The sequence below is a fragment of the Rhamphochromis sp. 'chilingali' genome (assembly GCF_963969265.1).
Source record: "Rhamphochromis sp. 'chilingali' genome assembly, chromosome: 9".
Classification (NCBI taxonomy): Eukaryota; Metazoa; Chordata; class Actinopteri; order Cichliformes; family Cichlidae; genus Rhamphochromis; species Rhamphochromis sp. 'chilingali'.
In genome coordinates, this window is record NC_137936.1 from 4,844,914 (window position 1) to 4,863,140 (window position 18,227).

Genomic DNA, 18,227 nt, shown 5'->3' on the forward strand with positions numbered 1-18,227 from the left:
CTACAAGCTCGTGACAAAATACATGGACAGAAATACATGTTGTGAACTAATGGACACAATGTCATGGTAAATGCGTGCGGTAATAAAAGCTAAAGACAGTCCATATATATTTGAGTCCGTGACATTTTTTTCATTTGTTTTGACTGTGTAGTGAATATGCTGGTGTATTATCCTCTGCTTAAACATGTACTTGGCACACTGTTGTGAATTCTCAAAGCAATATGTTTCAAATTCAAACAATGCTCAGCCGACTTTCAGTTTTATTTGTACTTCTGTAACCTCACCAGCAACAGTCTTTTGTTATGACTCAAAATCAGAAGGGTCTTCAAAGCCTCACTAAAGCCCCCTCTTTACCACCCCACTACACATGACCCTGAGCACTTGTTTTGCCTCTCTTTCATCTCTTCTTGCCTCTCGACCTCTGGGTCACCTCTGTGCTCGAACCAGAACTCGCCCTCATATGTGAAACCTCTCATTAAAACACACAACAGTCACAGTCATGTACGCACAGCCAGATCTACACAAACAGCGATGATAAGAAGTGGGGAAGGTTGTAGCTCTCCATGTAAGGGTCTGTGCAGGTGTTCAGAAAAGGTCAGTGGTTTTAGTTAGGTCACATGCATGTTCACATGTTTTTGATGTTGTTGTTGCTCAAGTTCAAGTCTGACTTGGTAGGAGAGGTAGACGTGACAGACAAAAAGACAAGCTGGAGAGCATGTGAAGAAAAGGCAATTTTCATTAAACTACTCTTTGTTCTTTGGTGTCCACCCCAAAACAACTTTGAGGATACTGACCAGAACATGTTTACTATGTAGACAGTGCATGTGTGTGTGTGTGTGTGTGAGTGTGAGAGCAGGGTGGGGGTGAGACATGTCTCTTATAGATGTGAGAAACTGGCCGTGTCTCTCAGTGTGTCGACACTCTAATTTGATGAGGCGAGTTGAAGGACAGCTGATAGGGCATGCAGCTATGGGAAAAACGGGTTCCTGCACTCTCCACACACACACACAAAGGGCCGGAGTGTGTCTTCCATTTACAGCTGGTAAGGATGTACAGTTGGCTGAACTCTCTCGCGCTCTCTTTCTCTCTCTTCATTTGTTGGGGTTGCCATGGTGATAAGGGGAGGCTTGCCTTGGCGGCCCATAATTTGCAGAGAGCCTGTCTGGATGTGACATGCTCTTTACAGGCTCGGCATTGTTTGGAGCTGATTTATGTACATTTGTTGCGCTTCATCACAACCTTCCCCACACCTCCAACGGAGGGGGTAGACTTTGAAAGAATCAGCACATGTACCATGCGCTGATTCTTTGGAATTCCCCGGTTGGATTAGCACAGTCTTATAAGAATTGCCTAATTCTGTCTCCACCTATGGTGCTTTCCCTCCAAAGCCAGATCTTTTTGCTTTTCCTTTCCCTCTCTGTTTGAAACGGCTCTTACTCTCCTCTATCAACCCTTTCCTCCTCCCTCCCAGTAGGCGTTGCTACAACACAGTCCAATCAGAAACCAACCCATTTATTCATCCCTCCATGGTCAGCTTGTTGTGTCCACATGTTTCTTTTTTCTTTTTTCCCATTTTTTCCTTCTACCCCTCATTGTGCCACATGAGCCTGGAGTAGATAGAAAGACTGTAGTGGAGTGAAAGTTAGCAAGCAACCGAGAGAAAGACAGAGAGAGAGAGACTGGAGGAAGTCATGCAGAGTGTGAGGCAGCCCAGCGGCAATGCTTGATGAACTGAACTGCTGACCAGTTCTTTCTTCACTTTGACTGAACCTCACAGGGATCAAGAAATCAGACGAGAGATTCCTGATCTGAAGAGATCAGCTCGTTGTCTTCACTGAGGGGCAGAAAAACCAGGCAAGGACGTGGAGAGGAAAAAGAGAGCATTAGAGACAAGGAGACAGAAGAGAGTTCTACAAATGCGAATTGGAGCAGAGGAGCACAAGGAGATGCTCAGAGGGACCAGATAGTGGCAAGAAAAGCAAGACAAGTAGCAAGTGTGCCCACAGAGACCGCTCAAAGAAAGGGCGACGCATTAGGAGGAGTTAGAAGCTGTTGCGAGTCAAGCAGGGAGAGAAAGAACAAGACAAGACAGAAAACAGAGAGACAGTGTTAGAGAAGAATGGCTAACTCAGGTCTACAGTTGTTGGGTTACTTTCTGGCGTTGGGTGGCTGGATTGGCATCATCTCCACAACTGCCTTGCCCCAGTGGAAGCAGTCATCGTACGCCGGCGATGCCATCATCACGGCTGTGGGTCTGTACGAGGGGCTGTGGATGAGCTGTGCCTCACAGAGTACGGGACAGGTGCAGTGCAAGATCTTTGACTCCATGCTCTCGCTGGACAGTGAGTACCACATTTGAATTTGCTCCTAAAACCCAAGGATCTCTAACTTGTAGCAGTGCCCTTTTCCTACTCACGGTGATGTCCTTGTCTTTAAAGAAATCCATGTTAGGTATCACTTCTGTTTGGAGTGCAGGTTCATTGTAAAGGATTTTCAGGTTTGATTCTGTTGGATGTGAAGTTACTGTGAAGTTATATTCAATGTACAATTACTCAGATGACGAAGAGTAAAATTCAATTAAACTGCTAATGTGCTGATAAACTTTTTTCACTTTTCAATCACACTCCTTCCTTTCTTTCAAACTACTTTCCTTCTTTTATTTTATATTTTTAATTACCGTAACATTTGTCAACCTTTTGTTCTGCTTTGTTATACAAAATTTTCCCAAGAAACATCTTTTGTGGTACACTACACATGTATTATAGTTATTATATACTACGGTACACAGTTATTATAGTATGGCCCATTCATGTGTGCCGACTCTTGCCATTAATCAGCAGCAAAAACAGAAGAAAAACAACTCCCTGAGTGCTAAATGCTAACTGGGATGCAATAAACATGCAAGCTATAAATCTTACTTCAAATGCTGCTGTTCACATCTTTATTACAGCTTAGTTTCTTTATTAGAACTCCAAAACACCATGCGTAGAGTGTGATGAGTAGGAGGGGGTTCGGAATGTGGGGTTCGGACGTAAATTAGCTCAGAATACGAGTCTCCTGTCATCTCCAATCTGTGAGCTGGACCTAGTGAGTCATAATTAAAGGCACACAGATTATATGAATCCATCCATCTACTGTCTGCTTAAATTATCCTATTAGAGATTCTAATGAAAGACTAGCGGGTGTTAAGGGGGGGAGGCTTGGTCAGAAGGCACTTTCACAATACAATTCATTTGTTTTTCTCTGTGGTTACTGCTGTGGCACGCTTTCCTTGGAACAACAAATGAGGCACTTTGCAAACATTTTGGCGGTTCTGTGAGTCCTCCTATCAACACACTTTCTGATGGCGATCGTTGTGATGGGGCGTCCGAGCTGATCTCCCATCTCCTTTGGTTCCTTGCAGCAATAAGAACAGTGTATTGTCTTTGGGCATGAATAGAGGCTGTTAGGAGAAGAAAAGGGTAGTTGTTGAGCTAAAGTCCAGAGATATTCCCAGAATGTGCTCTATCGTCCCCACACGAGCACATTGTTCCACTTGTCCGTTAACCTCTTAACATCCATCGAGTCTCCTCGAGTTATTGTTGGATTTTGCTAGATGGACAACTATTCCGAAACTAGAAGATGTTACCTTTCAAATAAAGACTACACAGTCATTTGGCATGACAGATTTTATGTTCCAAGCTTTTCCATTTAAATCATATAAACAGGTGATACATTTATAAAACTCTATAGATGTTAACAAATTACCAGAAATTCATCTAGAAAACAGGGGGCAGGGTTAGGACTAGGATAACATACCCAATTGTTACAGAATAAAACATTCTTGAACAATCTCTGCTTTGTTTAGATTTTCCCCCAGACACATTACGAAACAGAACTGATTTAATCACATGTCCCGGATCAGGTCGGAATCTCGGGTATTGGTTTGATCAGGCACAAATAGGTCTGAAGGAGCTCCTCTCGCCTGGGTATGTTCGCAGCAGGAGCAGCATGTGACGGCGGGTATAATTGTTCACTAGACTGTGCTGATGTGGCCAAGCAAATGTGGTGGAAAGTGCTGCAGGTTTACTGAGCATTTTGCTCAAGAAGAAGGCAGTGGTCAAAATAACAGATGGCTGTTATTTGCCAGATGAGGTGAAGGAGGATGGTGGTGCTGAAAGGACAGCTCTTTGCATCCAGTAAAATCTGAGCGTGACATTGACCTGCCTCTGCCAATCTGTGTGTCGCACTAAATAGCAACCTCTTGCACATTTGACATAAAAGGCATAGATGTTTCCTGTGGATGCCAGACATTCATGTAAAAGGTTAAGTCTGCTTTATAAATCGAACTTGACAATGAGTTTCTGAAGACACTATTCATAGTAAAATAGTTTCTATTATACAATACATCTTGAAATGTATGCACATTTGGTCAGTCAAACCTACTTTATCTATGGCCAGTTAGGTAGAAATGTTCTTGTATTAGATTCTTGTATTTCTTTTAAGATCAAAGCCAACAACGTGTCCCTCCAAACTATTTGACATTTATACCCATCTGTCAGTCTTTGTCCCCATGCTTTGCCTACTCCACGATTCTTGACCTATGTCTTTAAAAACACAAATACATGTGTTGTAAAAAGGCTAAAATGTCCATAATAAAACTGTCAGTCAGGACACTAGTTTGACATCCAGGTGGGAGCTACTTTCCTTTTCACTTTCTGTTTGTGTAAGTTCTGGTAAGCCACAAAGTCAGCTCAGCTCGGTAGCGATTCTGGCAAATCAGCTGATTACTACATCAGCCCACATCAGCTGATGGCTCAGCTGATACCATTCTACACATCCATTTGGAAAATCCTATGAGAGCTGCTTCAACCTAACACACCCCCAACTGGTCGTGGCAGATGGCCCCGCACGTCCCTGAGCCTGGTTCTGCCGGAGGTTTCCTCCTTTTAAACTGTTTTTCCTTCCCACTGTCATCAAAGTGATTGCTCATAGGTGGCTGTCTGATAGTTGGGGTTTCTCTGTATTATTGTAGGGTATTTACCTTACAATAATAAGCAACTTAAGACATCTGTTATTGGGATCTGGTGCTATATAAATACAATTGAATGGAACGGAATTAAAATTCTGCAAAGCAAGCTACTTTGCAACCCACCTCCATGCTAGCTCTTCTTTTGATACTTTATCTGACTTACTCACAAGGGTTGTCATTGATGCCTCCTCTGATCTGAGCTGGGGTCTTGCTTCTGCCCTTCACACCTTATGCTTAACTTGTATGCACATTTAAGGGTGGTATCAGATAAGTCATGCAGATGTAATTAGCAGTTGTCTTAAGCTACAGTAATCTATACTGAGTAAAAAATATCATGGTTTACACAGGTTCACACTGTTTAGAATAAAAAACAAGCTGAGAGTCAGACATGGTAAAAATGGTTTTATAGGACAAATATTTCAAATATTTAGTATGCATCCAAAACAGCCAATGAGGGTTTGCAGTGTGTGTGGACTCACACAGACACTAATATTGATATTTACCTACAACAAATGCTTCAAATGCTGTGTGAATTGCACAGCATTCACACAGCATTGTGTGAATGCTGTAGGCATTCACACCATTGAGTTGGCTTTGACAAGTTAATATGGGTCCTTTAACTGGTATACACTGAAAAGAAATGACTAAAGGGTCAAGAGAAACAGAAGTTTATTCTTTGAGTTGAAATTGCATTGGAGGACTAAACTGTAAGTGTAAGGCACCGAGCAGGCAGAGAGCCAGTCTGTACAAAATAGACTCAAGTGACCTCACAATGGGACCTTACAGAGCCTACACACACACACACACACACACACACACACACACACACACACACACACACACACACACACACACACACACACACACACTGAAAGGTTGTGGCTGGTACTGCCAATCTTAGCAGTGGAAAAAGAGAACCTAGTGGGTGGGTGAGCCAGCCTTCAACCAACTCTCTTTCTCACTTTCAATCCCTTCTTCTAGTCTCACCAAGGAAAACCGGTCAGTGGAGTCATTAGCCTAAACCCCCACACACCAGGAATGTCTACAGTGAATGAAAAACAACAGCAAAAAATTTCCAAATCCCTCTCTCTGGAAGACCATTCAGATACTCCATCAAAAGGAGCAATGGAGCCATAAATCAGACTTCAAAGATTGTTCCCCCTTCAAGTCCCTTCAGATCAGCTTTTGAAATGCTGCTTCACTGCCGCACCATGAATGATGGTGTGTGTATTTCTGTCACAATGACAAACGGTGACTTTAGCTTCCATCTCAGGCTGATACTCGACTGTACAGAACTCAGAGAATCGGATATTGGTAAAAATCATAGAAGCACTGCAGCAAAGAAAAAAATTAATACCTTGTTTTGGGAAAAGACATTTATTTAATCAGATTTGACTGGCAATTTTAAACATGCACTTTTTTTAGTCCCAAAGATCAATGCCCTGAAAGACAGTGTTGGCTGCTGAGTGGCAAAAGTTGCTCGTAGGAGGAATTAGTTTTTTGCTACTTGAGTCACAGAGCAAGGAACATCTCTACTTGAGCATTTGTTAACAGTAGAACAAGTCAACAAACACTTTTTCTGACACAGTTCTTGAAATCCTTACTACACACCAAACTATTCAGTAAGAACTTACAATGTTAACCACAGTGTAATAAGGGCACATTTAAAATGTCAATGTTAATGTTACTGTTAAGAAATACTGAAATGATAACTGATAATATTTACAAGTCATTATTAAAGTTCTACATTATGTTTATCTATAACATTATAGTTTGTATAATAAAAAAATGGAATTAATTTTAACATGTGGTATATTGTATTGTATTGTGTATCGTACTGCAGCTGATTCACTTCAGTTTTATTTATAGAGCGACAAATCACAGCAACAGTTGCCTTAATGTGCTAGAGATTACGACAATTATATAACAATTAAATCCTTGCATTTACATTTTATTATTCTATACCATAATCAACAATTTTATGATAAAGGTTTAATTTCTGACCTGTTCTCATTCCTGGGGGATCAAATATTGATGCTTTAGGCACGTGCGCTTTGAAGATTCAGTGTCAGTGCTGTGGGAATAGTGAGACCAACACCCCTGACTTTGGCCGTATGGTGAACCAAAGCAAGTCAAGACTGTCTAAGAATAAAAGGAAACTAAATACTTAGTAAACATTTACAAACCAATATCGTCAGCAGACACTTTACAGCTACCACCAGACAATGTCCTCACATGTACCACTGACCTACTATTATAAATTACCATTATATTGTTGGTGCACAATAAAAAAAACTACCAAGTTATTATTTAGTAATAACCAACAGTGCTCCTTCTTCTTCTTCTTCTTCTTCTTCTTCTTCTTCTTCTTCTTCTTCTTCTTCTTCTTCTTACCTAGTAACATCCACAATGTTTTCAGGAGATAAATAAAATGATATATTTCAAAGGTCCTGGAATATAATGAGTGCATAATGGGATTTTTTTTAATGTGTCCTGGAGCTGTAAAAGCTAACAAAGGGGCAACACTAAAAAAATGAGTTTGCTGACTCTATTGAATTGTTTTCTGTTCAGCGTGTTTCCTGGGACATGCAAACACAACACCGGCTGCCGTTTTTTGAAAGTGATGCCTGTGATCTTGGCTGTGAAACCTCTATGAGAAATCCCCCTGTTTACTTTAATTACCATATTTGTCAGCTTTGTCAGATATCACAATCGAGATGCTGGAATTTCCATGTTTTCTACCGCCGCTGGGATTTCAACAATCCCCTCGCTTGCTGTAAATAAGGCACGCTCCATCAGTATTTTGACGGTATTATTAGGCGCTCAGCATTGCTTTGCCTTTAACGTGTCTTTGAGTGGCTGTTGTTGAGGCAGTACACTCACATCGCTGTGGTGACGGCCCCGCGAAAACAATCTTTCTTTGTGACAAAGCCACACTAATCCCACTGTTTGAAACATGTAAAGTGGGGCCTCCTACAGTCAGTGTGAGCCAGAGAGAGACTTTCATCTCAGTCTGTTCCACCTACAGTCAATGTGTCTGTGCTCATATTGTGCTCTTACACATATGTGAGTAAATATGTGTAAATATGTTCCTCCCACTAAGTTATGTGTGTGCTGAGGCCTGTGTGGGTAGAGGATTCGATTTTAGAGACGGCAAAACCACAGTGGAACGATGTGGAGAAGATTTGAAGGATCATTTACGGTTCCAGAGTTTGGCCAGTAAAGTCACCTCTGGAACTACCCTGCTTGGAAAAGTAGGACAGTGGTGGACTCTCCCTAATGATCTGTCTGTCACAAATGCATGTGGTCTCCCATCAACCCTGCATGGCATGTATAGCTTCATTCCCCTCAGTTTTCACTTTCATGTTTAGAAATATTTGTGTCTTTCCAAATGATGGGCTGAAAGACTCTTTTCTTTTCTGTTTTCTCATCTCCTCACCACTTCTACATCCTCTACTTCATGTTTTATCTCTTTCCTCCCCTCTTTTTTCTCTAGTCCACATCCAGACATGCCGGGCCCTTATGGTGGTGTCAGTACTGCTGGGCTTTATTGGGATCATTGTCAGCGTGGTGGGCATGAAGTGTACCAAGGTGGGAGATAACAACCCAGCCACCAAGTCCCGCATCGCTATGACTGGAGGAGCACTCTTTCTGCTTGCAGGTGCAACTGTTGTTTTGCTTCATTTACCAGCATAAAAAGACGCTGTATTTCTGGCATTCAATGCATTTAGCAAGAGTGGTCTGGCATTTTTCTTGCAGTAGGGGTCTTCTGGGTAATTAGAGTCCCTGCTGTAAACAGGAAGTGGTCATTTTCGAGGCATTAGCTCTTGACCTCAGACCACAATCCCAAGGAAAGAAATTAAACTAAACAAGTATTTACTAAGCCAAGCCATTGGTGTTGTTGTAGCAACAGAATTAATTAGTGTAGTAAACTGACAGATAAGATAAAATAAAACGTTAGGAAAAAAATGACAGAAATTTCTGTGTATGTAAGCTGTGTATGTGCATCTCTCTCCACACACACACACCTTCATTCCAGTCTTTCCTTCAGGTGAACACCTAAGAACCTGTAGCTATCCGTTGTTTCAACCTCCTCACCCATGAGACATTTCCTGGGCTTAGTTGTATTTTTTTCCCCTAGAAGAAAAAAATTCCTTTGTCTCACTGACATTCAGAAAGAGGTGATTTCTGCCAGACCACTCTGCAAAGCACCTTGCCCGCTCCCTCTACTCCAGTTCCTGTAGTGTCATCAGAAAAGTTCTGCAGGTAGCATGGTCCTCACCTGTTTCTCCCTCCACAGGTTTATGCACACTGGTTTCTGTGTCCTGGTATGCCACTCAGGTGTCCTATCAGTTCTTTAACCCAAACACACCACCCAATGCCAGGTATGTGAATCATATTGTGATACACTCCTTTCTGTTTGAGCTGAGGGTTTAATCTCTTCATTAAAGAGCAAAAAACACCATAATCAAGTTGCGACTGCTACAATACTGTCAGTGTATTCAAAACCTGGAAGTATCAGATCTCGAATAAATATCACAATATCATATAATGAGATTGCAATGTTTGCAATAGTTTAATATTTCTTTAAAATGTTGTTGAAAAGAAAAAATGCAGAGGTGGGAAACACTAAATAGCCTGAATAAAAGATACCTGACAGTGATACTGTTTTCATTGGTCTAACACTGTTTTCAGTTATCACGCTGTTGTATTTGTGCTCAGTCTTCTTATTTTTTTGTTTGTTTGTATATTTGAAAATGTCATATTTTAGACTAGTCAAGAGGTTTTGTTGTACATAGAAGAAACAGGCATAAGTAAGCAGACTTCATCTCAAAGGTTTGAGGGACAATTAACATGATGTGATAAACTGGAACTACAGCCAGTGACAAAGATTCTGCAGTCAAATTACTGTTAAACTTAACGTGTTCTGTTTACAAAAACCACCTAGATGTGGCAAATAAAAATAATTAGGACTAGTTGCAGACACAACTGTTTTCAGCTGCTAATATCTGTATGACATATACGTCTAAAACAGCTAATGTTACTGGTTGCTGTTAAAAAGATGAGTTTAGCTGTAAACTGTAGTTATTACTAAAATAGTCAACATCTGTCGCCAATAGTTGCTAATAATGGCTGAAAAATATGACCAGTTGGTGATACAAATCACAAATAAACAATAATAGCTAGTTAGCTGCAAACATTTGGTTGGTAAGGAAAAACCATTGATTAATTTAGCAACATCATTTCCAAATATTTGATAATTTTGGCTTAGAAATATGATCAATGTACGATGCTAATAGTTTCCAGTTATGAAAAAAAAGGAAAAACAAATCATTTAATACTAGTAGTTGTTACTTTTATCAAGTATTACAGCTGTAAAGCTCCTCTTATGACTAATGTGTATGCTAATGGTTAGTCTTCAATATCTAATAATTAAAATAATAAAATTTTTATCCATTTTTTATCGCCCACGCTTCAATATCCATTTATCCTTTATTTTGTGTATGTCTTTTTATGTCAGCATTTACACCTTATGCCTTGTTTATGCCTTGTTTCCTGTGCAGGTATGAGTTTGGCTCAGCCTTGTTTGTCGGATGGGCAGCAGCCAGTCTGACTGTTCTGGGTGGCTCTTTGCTGTGCTGCTCCTGCTCCAAAGAAGATATGCGAGGACAGCAATATTACCGCCAATCACAGCCTTCCACAGCAAGGGAGTACGTGTAAACCCCAACCCCTTCCAGCAGTCACCCAAACAGAGAGCAGAGGACACGCTTGGCACCACCCTCTTTTTTCCCCTTGTAAATCTAACAAAAAGACTATCATGCATACACACATGCAATCATTTAGCTCAAAGACACTTCTTATCTTACACAGCAATACACGACATATGAAGTTGTACATATATGAGCATATTATCTACCAGTAGGATGTATGTGGCTATGAGCCTAAAGAAGTACAAACTTATACGTAGAAAGTGTTAAGCTTGTATTGTGAGTTGACATCTCCTGCTTGTCATGATTTAATGTACTTTAAGAGGTAAGTACAGCGATACGATGAACACAAATTTAAGCACGGTACAGAAAAACATCGTTTGGAGCAAATTACACTGCAAATTAAAGGGCATTTCTTATCTGAGGAAGTACTGCAAAACTTGCTGAACTTTTACTAGCATGTCCTGTGCTTCCTGGTTGGAGCTGCATTGGTGTTTTACCTCCAAATTGCCACGTATGTTCACAGTCTACTGTTGCAGTTACGTGTGTAAGGGGACAAGGCCTGACCCTGTGTGCAAATGAGAAAAAAAGGATTTAATTTTGTAACTCACAGAGTTTAGAGCTCTAAACCACCAAACCTTTTCTATCTTTATATAGAATTCAAAACAAAACAAAGAATTTCTATGTTCTTAATTTATTTATTTAAGCTGTCGAGTGTTATTCAAACAAACATAATGAATGACAGTAAAGAAGCAGGCGTGTCTGGTGTCCTCCTAAGTGAGGAAGCCCCTGGACAACCATCTTATTAACAGCTGAGAAAATTTCTCACATATGGTAAAACTACACAGTCCTTTTTTACACCACAAGGACTTGATGAAGATCGCACATGCAGACACAATCTGAACTGCAGCAGTGGAGGGTGAATTGTTAGTTAAAGGTGTCTGTTTAGATGTGTAATGAGTATGACTGCTGCTGATTATCGCTCTTCCATTATACTTAACACGAGGAGAAAGAGGAGACTGTCATCGACACATATCATCACGCTCCATTTACTAACACCATCATTCCAGATTCATACACTCCCTCATCTCATAAGCTGTTGTATAACTAAACCAGTGCCTAAGATCTAAGCTATTCACACACATGAATAATCTTACTGAGAAGCTAAAAGATGTCAGCATACTATTATCTTTATATAATTTAGCATGATGAAGTGTTATATTTAACTCCACTGTTTGGTTGATTGCATATAGAAAAAACAGGTGGTCTTCAACCCACCGACTACTCATTGAAGGTGAGGCACAATAGATACTTGCAACTATTGCCACATTAGACCCTTTAAAACTCAGCTGCTGCTAAATTGGCTCTTGAGTTCTCCCTTCATGCTCCCACATCACTTTGCCCCCATTTATGTTTCTAAAAGAGTTGGTCCATCACTGTTCCACATAAAAAAGCCATTAACTTTTCTTAGAATAGGTCCCAGTTGCCCCATTTCCCAGTTACATGGCTTATCTTCTTAGAAGAGACTTATTTGTGGAGAGCTCTATTATTCTCAAACTTGGCAGGTGGACGGTGAAGGTCTATAGGAAATTCTTTGTACTTGTACTAAATAAAATGAGATGTCAATGGGATGTCAAGCATCTCTGCTCTGCTGTCGTAGCGACTGTGACATCTCCCCATTTCTATATGACTGGAAATGAGCAACTAGGCCTATAAAGCCAACAGACAAGTGTTTACAGAGGTCAAGTCTGAAAGCCCTTTTCCCAGACACCTCTATGGAGGGAAGACTTTTATTTTTTTGCAGCTTCGAGTATGTCTCTTGTGGCAGAGAATGCAGGATTAAGGCAGTTCCACATCACCCCAGACAACAGTATAGCTGTTCATTGACTCTATATGTTTCTGCCCACCTTTATTAGTCATTCTGTAGGGTAAATGTTCTATTTTAACCCGAACAGTGCTAGCCAGCTTCCATGTAACACTGATTCTGAAACCTGTCGGCTAACATCTCAGTCATCCCTCTGGCTCTCTAACATGGTGGGAATCTGAGAGTTCTTGATGTGTCTTATCCTGACTGTCTTCTTCTCTCCTCTAATTCAGGGCAGAGTTGTTGAGTGAAACTAGTTTCCCTGACTGATCAGCCCCCGCCTTTTTATCGAGGACTTTCCGACTCTCCCACCACTGTCTCCCCATCCCCCCTTCATTTCCTGTTACCTCTTTACCTTCCAATTTGGACCTCTTGTAGATGATTTCCTTTTTCTCAATAATACATCTGCACCTTATCACTTTTAATGGGAACCAAGGTGTACTGTCTTCTTCCGACCCCCTCTCCGTCTCTGAGCCGTCTCTGTAAATATGGACTCATGTGGTCAGACGTTTTCTTTAAGAAATAAGATATCAACCCTCTGCTACACCTCCTGTTCCCCCTTCTGTCCAAATATTGGTGCAAAGTTAACAATAAACTGAAACATACTGTTGTGCTGATTCGTAGTTTCACTTACAGCCTATGACCTCTGGGTGTTTTTGTAAATGTGAGGTTTTTTTCTTGTCGCTGTGACTGAAACGTGTCTTTTTTCCCTTTTGAATTGCAGACCAAATGTTAAAAGTACCCCACCAGAGAAAAGGGAGCAGTACTTGTAGTTTGGGAGAGTCTTCTGGCCCTACCATGGTTTAAATTCTGTCAACAGACAAAACCCTTTCACTGAGAAATTCAAAACAGACAAGAATGAATTTATGAACAGCAAACACTCAAGCATATTGCAACAACATATATTAATCTTTGTTGAGATTAATGAAATTGTTTGGGGAAATGTTTTATGAATTAGATGTACTTAGGGGGTTTGACATCCTCATCTGTGTTGTTGACTTTGGGAGAGACAGTCATTCAGGGTATGTTTTCTATAACATGTTAAAAAACCCAGGTGTATATACCACCAACTTTACTCCTTTTTTTTTTTTTACTACATATAATGTTTTACTACAGTGCCTTATAACACATGTTTGCACACATGTATGTGAATTCTCTGTTTTCCATCCCATCTGAGGGATGTGTGTCCACAGCTACTCTGCTAGGACTTGTGTTTCCCTTTGTTTCTATTGTTGGAGTTCCAAAAACGAATGTGAAGCTACTCTACAGTACCACTTATGAACAAAAAGGACAAATACATGATAGATCTGCCACGTGTTGCCTTATGCCACTGTAAACTCTGTGCCTGTTTCCAAGTAGTCTGGGCTGAGGATATACCAAGTGCATCCATTGTGTATCGTCAGGTGCCAATATGATTTTGTGTGAATGGAAGAGTCGTCGTATTATTGACTCTTAAGGACGTACTGTATTGTGTGCTGTCTCCTGTACTAAGGAATGCCAGTTTGCTGAGAGTTAAAATGCCTGCATTTATTTACCATGCCTTTCTTTTTCTCTAATATTTACCTCCTTCATGTCGTGTATCATCTCATTTACCTGTATACCCGTCTGTTTCCTTTAGAATGAAGTAAACAGAGATGGAAAAATGGATTTGGCTATGACTCAGTACTTTATCAGTTTTTTCCCTACTTTTCACCCTTGCCTGACTTTTTGCCCACTCCCCCCACTCATTCCTCCATTCCAGCTCAAATCCTTCTTTTGCACCCTGTTGTTCAATAATTGCAGATGTGGAATTCCACTTCTGCTCCACTGGACTGAAGCCTTGTTGGCGCTGTGCTGAGCAAGTTAACCTTGCGAGTCCACCTTTGAGAATGTCTGGTGTTGTAGAGTTTGAGCTAGAAAACATTTTAAATTGTGATCTTGGCTAGAATTACTCATTTTTAACTGACTTAAACAGGATAAGAGCGAGGGTCGTGCTTTTTCAAGTACTATTTTAATACGATATGCACATGTCTGTAAACATTACTAATTGTTCTGTTTTTTGTTATTGCTTACTTTGCTTTTGCTTTCTATGAAGATTAAGTGTTTTCGTAAACAGAAGATACAAACTTCACAGTTATGATTTTGGAGAAATAGACCCGGTGAAGTTTAGCCAAAGCTCACGCAAGATTTTGAGTCTCTGCGCTAGAATATCCAAATGGCAGCCTTCCAAAGTGTGTCTCTTTCAACCAAATCACCAAAAAGGAACGCTAACAATTCAATTCAATTCAATTCAATTCAATGTCATTTATACAGCGCCAAACACCAACAACAGTCCCCTCAAGGCTCAATAATACATACAGAGAAAAACCCAACAATCATATGACCCCCTATGAGCAGCACTTTGGCGACATTGGGAAGGAAAAACACCCTTTTAACAGGAAGAAACCTCCGGCAGAACCAGGCTCAGGGAGGGGCGGGGCCATCTGCTGCGACCGGTTGGGGAGAGAGAAGGAAGACAGGATAAAAGACTTGCTGTGGAGAGACAGAGATTAATAACACGTATGATTCAATGCAGAGAGGTCTAACAATCAGTCATTATCTGGATGATGGAGTATCTGCAAGGAGCCAGCATGGTATGGTAAACTTATAGAAAGATTATGGTTTTCAGTACTGAAAAATTGTTACGCTTTTTTGGTCGTTAATAATAAAAAGTCAATCTGTGAATGTAATGGTGGTGATCAGACAACATTAAATCCTGTGTGCTTCATGCCCATCCACCATCCCAACCTCCACCTCATCTGCAGTTCTTGTACTGGCCCCAAAGGATGGCTTTGGATATTACTCGTGACCAGTGAAGTCATTCACAGAGGTAACAGAGGAGAGCTAAACTGTGTAATAGCCTTTGTTCATGTTTTGGTCAATCGTGTTTTCTTGCCAAGCTGCATAGGGTAAAAAGAGGAAACCCTTGGCAGAAAAGACTGAAAAATATAAATCCGATGAAAGAAAAGGTAAATCAACAATACCTTGATCTGATTTTTGCTAAGAACAAAAGCATTTTTCTAACTTAACACACCAGTTAAAACTAATTCTCCATTGAGAAGACTGTGGAGATGTCCAATACAATCTACTGCTGAAAAATTAAATATCCAACTCTTGTGATCTAAAAAAGTCAAGGTTTGATTAGGTTTAATTAAATTAAATAACTTTAAGTTTAGGCAGAGATCCTTAATTGGCCTCAAACAGAATATGAGGTAACTGTTTAACAGAAGAAATTGTTACAAAGAGAGGATTTTTCATACAATTGCAGTCATTCAGAATAATATGATACCTTTACATTTCAATATAAAAGTACCAATTATCAAAACAATTTATTTTATGTCCAGTTCTGTAAGCATGGATTTCAAAGAGTCTAATACCTTCTCTGATTAAAATACTAGTAAACTATACTCCATATATATTGGGACCAAAATTCAGTTTAACTATCAGCTAACTTGACAAGTTTACGTGCAAAACAAAGACAACTTATTTAGAATACTAAATACTAAGAGCTAATAGAATACAAAACTTTCTCTCACCAAAAGAAGAAACTTCTTGGACTCTACTGATAGTCAGATATTTTTTTTAAAAATCTCCCTAAAGCTGCTGTCAGCAATGGTGACAGAGAAGTTCAGCTCAGTAACTCCAAAAAGCAGAGGTGATATTTTGAAAGACACCTGACTATCTGCTGTATCCAACAACTTTGAGCCTTGCCAGTTCCCAAGATAAAAGTTAAATCATTCAAACCATTATGATTGGGGGAATTACATACACAACCAGTACTTTTGTAAGAAGTTGTAAACATTTGCTAAAAAAATTTTTTGCTAAAAATTTTGGTAATTTAAAAAAAGGATTCTATGGGCAGCGACTTTTTCCCCGCAACTTTCACGTTGGCTCAGTGATGACCTCAAAGGGTTGAAATGGCCATAAACCTTCCACACATGCATGGATGTGAGGTTGTTATTAAGTAGGAAATGTACTTTTTTGAACAAACTTGTGCATGTGTAAAATGACATGCAGAGACCTACAACAACAAGAACAATGCAGAACGACTGAACCCCTTAAGCAGTGACAGGCTCGTAAAAGATGACGAGCCTGTTAAAGCTCGTTAAAGCTGCAGAACGACAGCTGGATCATGAGCTTGTGTACGGAACCAGAATAGTGCAGTTTGAGGTAAAACACACACACTGAGGAGAGAAGTGGTGAGAGCAGAACGTGAAATCTAACACGTGCCTGGCATTTACGGATGCACCAACACTACCTGCGGCTGTGCGGTCTGTATCCCATTAACAACATGCAAAAACACACAGAAACATTTGCCTCAGCTGTGTATGTACAGGAGCAGTTTTATGTGAGTTATAGCACGTTCATAAAACTCGCAATAAACACGTGTATAACTGTGCGTGTTTGGCATTTTTCTGCTAAGTTTATGAGGTGACTTATTGTCTGCTTCTTCATAAATCTTCACTGACCTACTTATTAATTTAAGCACAATACAGAGGTTACATGATGAACCCAATGAACTGATGTTTGCAGTAATAACCAAAGAATTATAGTAAACACAGGAATGCGTTTTCCCACTCTGAATGATGGATGGTGCCTCGCACATGTGTGTTTGATTGGGACTTGAAAAATGTGGTAATTCAGGAATGTGAAAATGGAAACTATCTCTTTAACTGCCTAACTGCAAACATCATTGCAACAATAAAACATGTTTTCATCGTGAGCCTCACCATTCATACCGAGGAAGAAGATAAAAGTGGATATCAATACTTGACTGAGCAGCAGCGGGGTGTTCAACAACAGTTCCAGTGAATGTTTGCAGACAGGTAGAGCGCTGATGAAGAGGTTGTTAATCACAATAAGGTTTGCATCTTTAAATTTAAGTCTTGTCGTTGTAGTGTGAAGATGACATGTTGTTTTCTGGTTAAGGGAGTCTCTGATATAAGTATATGACTATGGGTGAAGTCAGACAGCAATACCACACTTCCCACCATCAACCACTACGAGGTCCAAGCTGAGATGTTATTCAAGGCCTCTGCAAGGCCACCAATCAATCAGGAGATAAAGTAGACTATAAATGTTTGAATATGCCTTACGGGATTGAAAAAAAGTTTTATCTATGATCCTCTCCATTTCTTTCAGTGATGGCATTATCATAAATTCAGGATGTGCAAGGAAAAATGGAAACCGCTGTTTCAAAGGAACACCCTACCTTGAGTCTGGATTTCTTAAACAATCGTTTGTTAGCACCATTAAACTCATGCTACCGGCTGGTATTCTCAGCCTCTATGAAACCTTTTTCTGTGAATTCATCCGCCTGCGAGCTCAGTCTCTAACTGGACCAAAGCGCTTTCAAGTTCTTTTAGCTTGAGTTGGCAGGTCTGTCTGTGAGCTTCACTTTGTGTCTGGCAGCAAAGCACACTGGGAATGACACAGACCCAGGAGCTGAGGACCGGTTTAATAATTCACAATGCTCCTATTACAGCGTGAGCTCAAGTCAAAGAGATGCATTTGTTAGTTTAGTGCCCAAAAAGTGATGTTTTTGGGCACTTTTGCATTTAGTGCAATATATGCTGTAGTTTTTAAGATGGGAGAACTGTTTGTAATAATAGATGATATGCTCGGC

General features: G+C 40.2%; 1 protein-coding gene across 2 annotated transcripts; it reads left to right on the forward strand.

Moving 5' to 3' along the window:
• The first annotated feature begins 1,570 nt into the window (after window positions 1-1,570).
• Window positions 1,571-14,224, forward strand: cldn19 (claudin 19). 2 transcript variants are annotated; one of them, XM_080891386.1, is made up of 5 exons: window positions 1,571-2,342; window positions 8,508-8,672; window positions 9,312-9,396; window positions 10,576-10,722; window positions 12,817-14,224. In XM_080891386.1, the coding sequence occupies exons 1-5, from the start codon at window positions 2,120-2,122 to the stop codon at window positions 12,851-12,853; spliced, it is 657 nt and encodes a 218-aa protein (XP_080747512.1). In that variant the 5' UTR covers window positions 1,571-2,119; the 3' UTR covers window positions 12,854-14,224. The 2 variants fall into 2 exon arrangements, with proteins under 2 accessions (XP_080747512.1, XP_080747511.1); XM_080891385.1 differs by having other exon boundaries at window positions 13,308-14,224.
• Window positions 14,225-18,227: the final 4,003 nt, after the last annotated feature.

Excerpts from the sequence above, each read along its gene's own strand:
- cldn19 (XM_080891385.1), top strand. The coding sequence starts at position 2,120 with ATGGCTAACTCAGGTCTACAGTTGTTGGGTTACTTTCTGGCGTTGGGT. Across the intron at positions 2,343-8,507 it reads CTCCATGCTCTCGCTGGACA|TCCACATCCAGACATGCCGG; the intron begins GTGAGTACCACA and ends TTTTTTCTCTAG. Across the intron at positions 10,723-13,307 it reads CAGCCTTCCACAGCAAGGGA|ACCAAATGTTAAAAGTACCC; the intron begins GTACGTGTAAAC and ends TTTGAATTGCAG.